The 13,009-nt window shown below is 40.5% G+C and overlaps 1 protein-coding gene across 3 annotated transcripts in view; it reads right to left on the bottom strand.

Annotated features, from left to right (window-relative positions):
• The window catches only part of osbpl10b (oxysterol binding protein-like 10b), a 103,863-nt gene that overhangs the window by 80,946 nt on the left and 9,908 nt on the right, over positions 1–13,009 (bottom strand). For all 3 annotated transcript variants that reach the window (XM_062991332.1, XM_062991333.1, XM_062991334.1), the window contains exon 3: positions 8,568–8,647. In XM_062991332.1, the coding sequence (XP_062847402.1) occupies positions 8,568–8,647 (80 nt within the window). The remainder of the gene's footprint in view (positions 1–8,567; positions 8,648–13,009) is intronic.

Raw genomic sequence — 13,009 nt, 5'->3', positions numbered from 1 at the left:
TTTCTTGGACGAAACACCCGCTTAATGATTAGGATTACTGTTTATATTAATCTGGACATTTCCATGCATAGTACATGACTTAAAATAGTGTTTAACCAAGTTTGTACTTTTTCTTTTCAGTGGCGTATTAATATGGAATGATGTGAGGTGGTCATAGGTGCGCGTATATCGGGGATTTTACAACGGCGTTGAACGCAGCTCAGCCAATCAGATTTTAGGACCGGAACTAACCCCATCAACGTATAATATGCCAATAACAATAGGATTTTTTTCATGGGAACGAATTAATCATTTTCCCTTTATTTCTTATGGGAAAAATTCGTTTGGTATACGTCCTGTTTGGTATAGGTCCAAGGATCTGGAACGTATTAAGGACATATACCGAGGTACCACTGTACTTTGTTCTAACAGGGTTTCAGACAATTTGTATCCTTAGACTGTTGCCTATTTAAATTAGAGTAGGGAAATGTTTACTGTGGAAGCACTTATGTAAGTCACTCTGGATATGAGTGTCTGCTAAATGCCAAAAATGTAAATGTAAATATAAAATCTTTAATCACATTGAATATCACTGACAAAAACGGAACGTCAACTAGAAACATTACATTATTAACACCAAAATGCATATTTTCCCCTCAAGTCGACTCACAAGAATTATGACAATATCTCTGGATGAAATAAATGACAAACAGCTTTAAATTTACACACCCACTAAATCTAAACTGTGACAGTAAGGTCACCTTTGACCCTCCTGCACAGTGGTAAAACACTAAGCTAGTTTCACACCAGCACATGTGTGTACTGTAATGTGTAACTGGTCTGGTCTACTAAATGATAGGGAATGATTAATATTTAACTTTATAAATCAATGTTTGTCTTGAGCTAAAAATGTTCGAGATTCCAACTGGATCAGGCTAAGTGAAGTTCTGTCTCATTTTTATACCTACATGTACTCAATAATCAGATAACCTGGGGTGTGTAGTAACAGGCTTGCTCAGTCTGGCTGTTGTGTAAAAGGAAATGAAGCCGTACTGTAAATTGTCTTTCAATGTATGGCCAAGTCTTTCATGCATATGACCAAATCATGAAAAATAAGTTATATTTATTCAAGAAAGGCAAGGCTTATGACCAGAAGAATAAAAAAAGAATGCCTTTATTTGTCATATATACATTAATCAGCCATAACATTAAAACCACCTCCTTGTTTCTACACACACTGTCCATTTTATCAGCTCCACTTACCATATAGAAGCACTTTGTAGTTCTACAAATACTGACTGTAGTCCATCTGTTTCTCTGCATGCTTTGTTAGCCCCCTTTCATGCTGTTCTTTAATGGTCAGGACTCTCCCAGGACCACCACAGAGCAGGTATTATTTAGGTGGTGGATCATTCTCAGCACTGCAGTGACAATGACATGGTGGTGGTGTGTTAGTGTGTGTTGTGCTGGTATGACTGGATCAGACACAGCAATGCTGATGGAGTTTTTAATCACCTCACTGTCACTGCTGGACTGAGAATAGTCCACCAACCAAAAACAGACAGCCAACAGTGTCCTGTGGGCAGCGTCCTGTGACCACTGATGAAGGTCTAGAAGATGACCAGCTGAAACAGCAGCAATAGATGAGCGATCGTCTCTGACTTTACATCTACAAGGTGGACCAACTAGGTAGGAGTGTCTAATAGAGTGGACAGTGAGTTTACACGGTATTTGAAAACTCCAGCAGCGCTGCTGTGTCTGATCCACTCGTACCAGAACAACACACACTAACACACCCCCACCATGTCAGTGTCACTGCAGTGCTGAGAATCATCCACCACCTAAATAATACCTACTCTGTGGTGGTCCTGTGGGGGTCCTGACCACTGAAGAACAGGGTGAAACCATACAAAATGTATGTAGAGAAACAGATGGACTACAGTCAGTAATTGTAGAACTACAAAGTGCTTTTATATGGTAATTGGAGCTAATAAAATGGACAGTGTGTGTAGAAACAAGGAGGTGGTTTTAATGTTATGGCTGATCAGTTTACATATACACGTGCACAGTACAACAAAATTCTTTCTTCACATGACTGTGTGACTGGTATCATGGATTCACTAACAATATGAAGGAGGAATGACCTTTATTGTCACTTGTTATAATTTATGTGGTGAAATTAAACCTTTGGTAAAAAATTGGACAATGATCCAGGCACACTTCCAAGTCCACCATAGCTTAATTAAGGAATCAGTCCTGGAATATTTAAAGGAAGCATCTGCACCCAGAAGCCATTAAACATCAAACATCAATGAGCTGGAAGCTTTTGCATGAGAAGAATTGGCAAAGATTCCACAGATGTATCAGAACCTTGTAATTTATTATACAGTTTAGTTTTTGAGAGTTTGGTGGCTTTACTTGTTCAAGTCTTTTCCTGTAAATAATAACAAAAAACAACCATAAACAAATTACAGCTTTTATTTAATTAAGTCCTGTGGGGGGGTGACATTATGAGATTTTTTACTTCTAAAACTAAAGCAATTCATTTTTCACCCATAGAAAGCTAATTTGATTAGTCTTGCTGACCACACACACACACACACACGTCTAATGTTATCCAGCTCTGTCTGAAAATAGAACCGATGGCTAGCAAAACCCCTGGTTGAAAACCCCTGTCCTAAATGACTAAACAATTTCATGAATGCTAAACTTTCATTGTGTTTGTAGTCAGGCTAAGTAACACTGCACTAAATCTTAGGTAGTAGACTGTAATAATACACTGTGTCCAATCATGAAGCATCATCCATTCAAAGGTCAACAGTTAGAAGTTGTGTTATGAATGCAGATGTGAAATTTCAGGACAAAATAAAATGATTTGAACTGGCCTAGTTTCTCTAGCATTTTTTTTTCTCTAAGACTGTGAAATTGCTACATCCCACAAACGTCAAATAATGATTTAATTTGCCGCTCAGGTGGCGCAGCGGTAAAAAGTACGCTAGCACACCAGAGTTGGGGTTTCGAATACATTGTATCGAATCTCAGCTCTGCCTTCCGATTGGGCTGGGCGGCTGCATGTACAACGATTGGCTGTTGTTCATAGGGGTAAAAAGTCGGATCATAGGTCCTTATAACTGGTGCAACTGCGGCACCTGCTGGCTGACTGATGGCGCCTGCACAGGGCTGAGGAATAATGCTGATGGGGGTGTGGCCCTCCGTACACAGGACCCGTCAGTGTATGAACTTGACTCGCGCAGGTGAAATGCAGTCTGTACTGACTGTATGTGCTGTAGGGTATGTCAGTTGAGAGGCGTCCTCAGTCAGCAGTGAAGGGTTGAATCAGTAAAGAAGACGCAATCAGGGTAATTGGACACGACTAGATTGGGGGGGAATTGGGGGAAAAAAGTGGGAAAAATAGAAAATAAATAAATAAATAATGATTTAATTTCTAGCTTTTAGCATTTAAACATACTTATTGCTCATTCATCCTTATAACTGCTTCGTCCTGGTTAGGGTTGCAGAGGCTCCAGAGCATATCCCGGAAACACCAAGCACAAGGTGAGGAAATACAGAGGACAGAATAGCAGTCAGACTACATCCCAGACAAATACACCTAGAGGCAATTTGGAGAATCCTCCTAGCCGCATGTTTTGGAAGAAAGAAAACAGATGTACCCAGACAAACATGGTGAAAACATTCCAAACTCTCAGGCTACAACTGAAAGTAATATTAAACCTGGGGTTCCTGGCACTTTGCAACACCAACATTACCTGCTGCTGCCAGTGCTCTACTCTGAATATATTGTGACAGGTTCATCAAAACTGCATCAAAACCACAATTACGCAACTGTCAAAATACTGAAATCTCCTAAGTAGAAATAGAAGATGCCAGAATAAACTATATGTGACAACAAAAGTATTTATTATGTTGTATAAACTGGTTAGGTGTAGTCTGAATGAAGCCAGATGGACTATTGACCTGTCCGGGGTGTTTCCTAACTTTTGCCCAGTGAATTTAACCCACCGTGATCCTGACTAGAATAAAAGCGGTGGTAAAACATACAATAAATAAATGAATAAATAAATAAAGCCAGCAGTGTATTATTATTGTAAAACTCAACAACTTGTATTGGAAATGTTCAGAATACAGACATGCAAAGAGAAAAACACCGATCAGAACTTTGTAGTTCTACAGTTACTGACTGTAGTCCATCTGTTTATCTTTATGCTTTGTTAGCCCCCTTTCATGCTGTTATTCAATGGTCATGGTCCCAACAGGGCCACTACAGAGCAGGTTTTATTTGGGTGGTGGATCATTCTCAGTACTGCAGTGACACTGACATGGTGATGGTGTGTTAGTGTGTGTTGTGCTGGTATGAGTAGATAAGACACAGCACAAGACACAAAGACACAAAACACCTCACTGTCACTGCTAGACTAAGAATAGTCTACCAACCAAAAACATCCAGCCAACAGCGTCCTGTGACCACTGATGAAGGTCTAGAAGATGACAGCAGCAATACATGAGCGATCATCTCTGACTTTACATCTACAAGGTGGACCAACTTGGTAGGAGTGTCTAGTAGAGTGTACAGTGAGTGGACACGGTATTTAAAAACTCCAGCAGTGCTGCTGTGTCTGATCCACTCATACCAGCACAACACACACTAACACACCACCACCATGTCAGTGTCACTGCAGTGCTGAGAATGATCCACCACCCAAATAATACCTGTGGTGGTCCTGTGGGGGTCCTGATAATTGAAGAACAGGGTGAAAGCAGGTTAAAAATGTATGTAGAGAAACAGATGGACTACAGTCAGTCATTGTACTGTAGAACTACAAAGTGCTTCAATATGGTAAGTGGAGCTGATAAAATGGACAGTGAGTGTAGAAACAAGGAGGTGGTTTTAATGTTATGGCTGATCAGTGTATATGTAAGAGACATGTATAGCGTGGTAATTAAGATTTCAATCATTTCTGCAACTGTTCTAATTCGGTCTGAATGATTAAAACATTTTTTTCCAATAATTTAAATTTTATTTACTCAAAATATGTGGGTCAAACAAGGGCATTTAGCAAGATTAATTAATTTTACATAATAAAAGATTATTAGAACACCAGAGAAAGTGAGTTATACCTGATAATACATGACTTCAAGTATTCTATTGCTTTAATACAAGTCATTTATTCATTGTCTGTTTTACCACCGCTTTACCCTGTTCAAGGTCACTAAGGGTACCATTCACCAGGCGGTGGGAAGGTAGGAAACACCCTGGAGAGGTTGCCAGTCCATCACAGGGCAAAAACACACACACTTGGGTCGATTTAGTAGCTTTATATGGCCCAACTGCATGTCTTCAGACTGTGGGAGGAAACCCACACAGACACGGAAAAAAACATACAAACTCCACACAGAAAGGACCCGGCGCTCCACCTGGGAATCAAAGCCAGGACCTTCTTGCTGTGAAACAACAGTGCTACCCACCAAGCCATCGTGTCACCTTTTTAAACCAGTTTTTCCAAAATAAATATAAAACAAATTAAATGAAAGAAGCTCTGACTTTCATACTGAATATGCTTTAATACTAAGAATACATTTTTGTTAAAAAAAAGTAGTTTTACAACAAATGAGTTGTTGCTACGCAACAATAAGTATTCCCTAGCCTGCCCTAACACAGTAGGCTACAAAAGGCGTGTGGTTTATATATAACACTACTGAGTAACGTTAGTTTGAAATACAAAGTGGAAATCAGCTAAGATGAAAGGGGAAAATGCACAACAGAATCTTCATCAAAAATGTAGTCATTTATTTGGTTTATTGTGTTATTTGCACAAACCTTATTTCCAGAACATTATGTAAAACGCAATAAAAAGAAGGATCTGTGATTTGTTCATTGATCAGCTTCATTATATTTTGTAAATATAATCACATGAGAATATGAGGCCTACAACACTCCAAAAAAGTTGAGACAAACACGAGTTTACCCCTGTGTTCCATCACCTTTCATTTTAATTAAACTTTTTAATGGTGTGGGAACTGAGGACACTAATTGTTGCAGTTTTGCAAGTGGAATTTTTGTTTATACACAGAAAAAAAAAGCAGTCAGAGGATGTCATAGACATGCACATTTATTTACTCTCAATCACACCTAAAGGCAATTTAGAGAAGAAAAAAACATGGTGAAAACACTTCAAACTCTTTCGATCCAAATAGTTAAATAAAGATTCGAGATACAGTAATTAACAAATCACAGATTCTTCTTTTGGCGGCACGGTGGCTCGGTGGGTAGCACTGTCGCCTCACAGCAAGAAGGTCCTGGGTTAGATCCCCAGCCGGGGCGGTCCGGGTCCTTTCTGTGCGGAGTTTGCATGTTCTCCCCGTGTCTGCGTGGGTTTACTCCGGATGCTCCAGTTTCCTCCCACAGTCCAAAAACATGCAGTCAGGTTATTTGGAGACATTGAATCACCCTATAGGTGAATAGGTGTGTGTATGTGTGTCTGCCCTGCGATGGACTGGCACCCCGTCTACGGTGTTACTGTGTGCCTTGCGTGCGCCCATTGAAAAGCTGGTATAGGCTCCAGCAACCCCCCCCCCTTCCTTCGCGACTCTAACTGGATAAGCGGTTAAGAAAGTGAGTGAGATTCTTCTTTTAATGCATTTTACAAAACAGCCCAAAGGTTGCTCTGTAGAATGTGCATTGGCAGCAAACAGTCCAGCTCTCTTCGCTGGTGGCCTCTGGACTGTGTCAACTGGGTCATGTTCGGTACTAAGGAAAGCACTCCACCTTTTTCTGTCAGCCAATGTGCTTAATCCATTAAGGTCATCCATTCTATTAATTTCTCATATTGTATAAGCACAAATGCAAAACAACTAAAGTTTGTGTGCATTAAGCTTGTAGTCACTTGCAGAGTCCCAGCAGAGCTATAGATACAGTTTTGGTGTGAAAAAGGTTTATCATTATCACAAATATCAGCCAATCAGATTGTAAGGTCAGAATAAACTGTTGTATAAAATTCGATTTAACTTAGTGGTGTTCGGGTGGTGCAGTGTTTAAATGTGCTAGCCAACCACTACTGAGATCTCAAGCTCCTAGGTATGAATCTCAGCTGTGGTATTAACCTAGCTGGGCACCTAACAGACACAACTGGATGAAGGAGGGAGGTCATGGTTCCTCATGGCTGCTGCAAATGTGAACTTTAATGACTGATAGCTGGTCTATCATGAAGATGAATAGCATGTCTCTCCATAGTTTGATAAGAGTTACATGGAACGGTGATCACTGGAAAGGTCAAAAGAACCCCCAAATTGTTACCTTATCCTGAGTACAAATTTGTTCTGATTGTCAGATCCAAAAACACGTTAAACAGAAGCTGCTGGAATATTAGTGACACTGTTTACAGTCAGGTTGTGATGGGCTTAAAGGCTGCTGTGCTAGAACAAAGCTCCTGCTTCGGCTTTTTCCTTGCAATATGTTTAGCAACAAACTTGCTAGTCATGCTTCAAGGTAGCAATTTTGGAACTGGGTGTTTATTTTGTGGCAGCCGCTTGGCCCAAGGTAATATTAAGCTTGCTTTACTAAGGACAGAGTCACCTCTGTTTTGGCAGCTCCTAATACATGAAAGACCTGTTTTTTTTTAGAGCTGATGCATTGACAGTTTGTGTTTTCATTTCACCTTGGCAAGAGACCACTGTCCTGACTGCAGTGCAGTCAAACTAGCCCTTATACATGCACAGAGAAGTCAGGAGATGGAGTCAATCATAATTACTAACAAGAAAGTAGGGAAGGCAAAAAATATCCAGTCATAAAAAAAGACTAACGTAATATACACCGATCAGGAATAACATTATGACCACCTCTTTGTTTCTACACTCACTGTCCATTTTATCAGCTCCACTTACCATATAGGGCGATCGTCTCTGACTTTACATCTACAAGGTGGACCAACTAGGTAGGAGTGTCTAATAGAGTGGACAGTGAGTGGACACGGTATTCAAAAACTCCAGCAGTGCTGCTGTGTCTGATCCACTCATACCAGCACAACACACACTAACACACCACCACCATGTCAGTGTCACTGCAGTGCTGAGAATCATCCACCACCCAAATAATACATACTCTGTGGTGGTCCTGTGGGGGTCCTGACCATTGAAGAACAGGGTGAAAGCAGGCTAAAAATGTATGTAAAGAAATAGATGGACTGCGGTCAGTAATTGTAAAACTACAAAGTGCTTCTATATGGTAAGTGGAGCTGATAAAATGGACAGTAAGTGTAGAAACAAAGAGGTGGTCATAATGTTATGTATGATCAGTGTACATGTTCCTTTTAAATGTATGAAAAAGATTAACGTTTGACTTTAAACACAGTAAAATTTAAAAACAAAATCCCATCCAGCATGCAGCAGAGGGAAAATGTGAGTCTAGCCAGTAATCACAAGACTGAGAAGGCAGACTGCCAAAGTGCAACAGAGTTTAGAGGAAAGGGAAACTAAAGGAACATCATAAAAAAAGGAACGCAGAGACAAATACAGAGACAAAGGGTTTCATAAAAAACAAACAGAGCAGAATTAATAGTAATAAGCAGATTTACCTTGGCGCTGCCCTCTGAATGACGCCGGGCACAGAGCTGGAGCTGGGTCATCCATTGCTGTCGCTCATACGCATCACATGCTGCAAACATACACACAACACATGAAATCAACATTATTCTTATAACTAATATGAACTTAGTTAGGAATAATGGTCGGACAGTCAAAGATAAATAGCCAAGAAGCAAAAATAAATATCATTATGACAAATGGGACAATGAAATTACTTTTTTACAAAAACCAACCACAATCGGTGCTTAGATGGCGCAATGGGATAATCTACTAGCACACCAGTGCCTGGGTTCCAATCTCAGCTCTGCTACTGGTCTGCTACCCTTTAGCAGATACAATTGGCTTATGCCTGCAGCAGACAAAATTGGCCTCTAGTCTGCTGAGTGGGAAAGACCAGACTAAGGGTGTAAGGACCTTGGTTGCCCAGGGCACCTGTACAGAAAGTGGAGGAGCACACAAATCGGAGCATGGCTCTCTGTATGCAAAGCCAACCTCATGTATGGGAGAAGTATGGGAGAATAAGATTGGTGGGATTGGCGAACTGTGCACACATCCAAGGGAGTGTGCATTAGGCGAATATATGCACACTCTTTGGACGCTGTTGGGGTCCCAAGCAGCACATTGGCTACACTAAATTGGGAGAAAAGGGGGTAAAATGCATTAAAAAAAAAAGAAAAAAAAATTATTGTCATGCTGCATTATGTGGTTTGTGCAACCTTCTTTGCCAGCATCAAAGTCTTGTTTTGAATAGTTTAAAGTGCTTACAATAGAACTTTGTCTGGGCTTCTATGTACTCTAAGATGGACCATTTTCAATGGGCTTTAAGTGAAGAACCTGGGCTTTGATTCTGTGGTCATTTAAAAAATAATTTCTGTAACTGTAAACACTGCAGGATTTATAAAACAGTAGGATTCGTTAAAAAATGGCATTCAAGCTGTAGCAATGAGAAACAGTGAGTCTAGCATTTAATTAGACCCTACTACACACATTTTGTCGGGGCGGCACGGTGGCTATGTGGGTAGCACTGTCGCCTCACAGCAAGAAGGTCCTGGGTTCGAGTCCCAGGTGGGGCAGTCCGGGTCCTTTCTGTGTGGAGTTTGTATGTTCTCCCTGCGTCTGCGTGGGTTTACTCCGGGTGCTCCGGTTTCCTCCCACAGTCCAAAGACATGCAAGTGAGGTGAATTGGAGATACTAAATTGTCCATGACTGTGTTCGATATAACCTTGTGTGAACTGATGAATCTTGTGTAATGAGTAACTACCGTTTCTGTCATGAATGTAACCAAAGTGTAAAACATGATGTTAAAATCCTAATAAACAAACAAACACATTTTGTCCAAACGACCAGTAACAATGTACTCATGGGCTGTCATATATAGTCTAGCAACTGGCAGATCCTACAGTACGTGCACAACAAATGTAAATAAAATGTAAAATCAAGGATTTTCGCCCCATTTGCTGGGGCACTTGGGTAGCGCAGGGGTAAAACACACCGGTACACCAGTGCTAACATCTAAAATTCGTGAGTTCAAATCTCAGCTGTGCTACTGGCAGGTTTGGCACCTATACCTAAGTACACAACGAATGGCTCATCCAAGGGTGGGAATGTGGGAGGAGATTCCTCGTGACTGCTGCAATTTCGACCTCTGCTGGCTGGTCGATGGTGCCTGCACAGAGATAGGTCTGTGCACGATACGGATCTCCACATGAACCCGCTTTGGGGTGCAGGTAAAAAGATGTCAGCAGTTAGCTACTACACACATATCATGTTTTATCCAAAGCCACTTACAATCAGTGGTTAAGTGCCTTGCTCAAGGGCCCAACAGTGGCAACTTGGCAGTGGTTTGGTTTAAACCAGATCAATCTCCAACCCAGGACCTACTCATCTCTCTTGATGACTCCCAGATCAAACCATCTGATAAGGTAAGAAGCCTTGGTGTTGTCCTGGATAACCAGCTGACCTTCTCTCCTCATGTAGCCAACATGACAAGATCGTGCCGGTTCCTCCTCTACAACATCAGGAAGATTTGACCATTTCTCTCCAGGGAAGCCACTCAGATTCTGGTCCAATCACTTGTAATCTCACGGTTGGACTACTGCAACTCCCTCCTGGCAGGTGCTCCTATGTCCACTATTAAACCCTTGCAGCTCATTCAAAATGCAGCTGCCCGTCTGGTTTTTAACCAGCCCAAACACTGCCACATCACCCCACTGCTGCGTTCTCTTCACTGGCTTCCTGTAGCTGCACACATTCAGTTTAAAACACTGATGCTCGCCTACAAAGCCAAAAATGGACCAGCCTCAAGCTACCCTCGCGGTCTAATCAAACCCCGCTCTGTACCACGCAACCTCCGAGCCACCAGTCTCGCTCGACTTGATCCTCCACCCAGGACTAAAGGAAGACAAGCATCAAGGCTCTTCTCTGTACTAGTACCCAAGTGGTGGAATGAACTTCCTCTGTCTGTACGAACATCTGAGTCTCTTGCTGTCTTTAAAAAAATTATTAAAAACCCACCTCTTTACTAAGCACTTAAGCTGACATGTACTTACTAACAATTTTTTTCCATTTCCAAAAAAAAAAAACTTTGGTTCTAACAGGTTTCAGCAGATTTGTGTTCTTCGACTGTTGTTTACTTAAACTAGAGAAATGAAATGTTTACTATGGAAGCACTTCTGTAAGTCGCTCTGGATAAGATGATGCTACAAGTGTGTGTTAGTCACGACTCTCCTCAGTCAGGAGCAGGTCTGCAGCAGTAGAGGTGAAATATGATCTATTAATTGGACACGACAAGATTGGGAGTAAAAATGTAAAAAAAAGGCATAAAAAAGGATCATGTGCCATACTTGTGTCATTGAACTGTATTTCCCAACAAGCGTTTTAAGAAAAAAAAGGACATTTTAGTGTAATGAGGACAGCTGTGATAAGAAATCTACACTCAATTTGCTGGCTAGCTCTAGCCTCGGGTCAGAGCAGAAAAGTGTGAAATGAGAAAAGTAACACCTAAAGATTGTGACAGCCAAACATTGCCAGGTGGGAGAGCAAATTTCAGCGCCTGCAGCGAGGCTTTCATATTGAATTGTCCTGCAAAATTACAGCTATTTTTATACTCAGATCTAGAAATCCATCTTAAATGCTTTTGATACACATTGATTTTTTTTGTGGTTATGGGAAGTATGCAAGATATTGCTTTGAACAACATGAAAAGCTAGGTTTTTATACTGTATCTACAGTTTGTGCTTTAGAGCAGCGGTTCTCAATCTTTTTTCTCTTAGATCCCCTGTGTTAAAAAAAAATCTGACTCCCTAGACACAGGTAATAATATTATAGTATTGTACTTGCTGCTGAAATTTGTACAAATGACAAATAAAGTTGAATCTTAAACGCTTTCAGCCAGGATGACAAAAGGTATTGTTTTTAAACATTAATTAGCTTCTCATGCTTATGGGAAATTTGATAACTTCATAATAGAGGTAAATAAGCAGCATATTTACTTTTTAGGCACCTTATCTGCATTGCCAATTTTACGCTGCTAATGTACAACATGTCACTACCTCATGAACCATTGTACCATCTATTCACCATCATGTACTAACACTTGTCTTTAGTCCTGTCTTCTAATTACTTGTTTAGATTAAAGATAATTAGGAATATCTTTTGTAGTTATTTATTATAGGATTTTTTTTATTATTGTTGTATTTGCACTGTTTTGTATTGTCTTGCACTTTTTGTACCGTGTTACACCGTGATCCTAGAGGAACGCTGTTTCGTTTCAATATGTACTTGTATGTAGCTGAAATGACAATAAAACCTCTCTGACTCTGACTCTGACTCTAATTTTGGTTGATGTAGCTGGTTTATTGCTAGTGTTTATTTTATTTTATTCGGATTTTAATGTCATATTTTTCACACACTTTGGTTACATTAATGACAGGACAGGTTACTGGTTACACAAGGTTCATCACTTCAAGTGTAATTTCAAACACAGTCATGGACAATTTTGCATGTCTTTGGACTACGGAAGGAAACCAGAGACATGGGAAGAGCATGCAAACTCCACAAAGAAAAGACTGGACCGCTCCACTTGGGAATCGACTCCAGGACCTTCTTGTTGTGAGGCGACAGTGCTACCCACCAAGCCAATATGCCACCCTACTGTTAGTGCTTGAAGAGATTTTGTAACTGGCAGTGAGAGCTTCCTTACTTGGATCTACTTCAGTGGGATCTACATGAGGAACTGAATCAGAATCACTGAATCATAGCATCCAACTGTTCACTTTTGCACTTTTGAGGTGGACAAATCAAATATTTGTCTATTCTCACAGCCCAGTGTAGGCTATAGGTAGTTTAAAATATATAAAAATGTATATGACATTTACATCCCATCATGTGTGATTAAGTTGAGGCTCAAGTGGGCCCTACAGTTAAGAACCCT

The sequence above is a fragment of the Trichomycterus rosablanca genome, chromosome 3 (genome assembly GCF_030014385.1).
Source record: "Trichomycterus rosablanca isolate fTriRos1 chromosome 3, fTriRos1.hap1, whole genome shotgun sequence".
NCBI classification, from domain to species: domain Eukaryota; kingdom Metazoa; phylum Chordata; class Actinopteri; order Siluriformes; family Trichomycteridae; genus Trichomycterus; species Trichomycterus rosablanca.
This window is presented reverse-complemented; position numbering and strand designations above follow the sequence as displayed.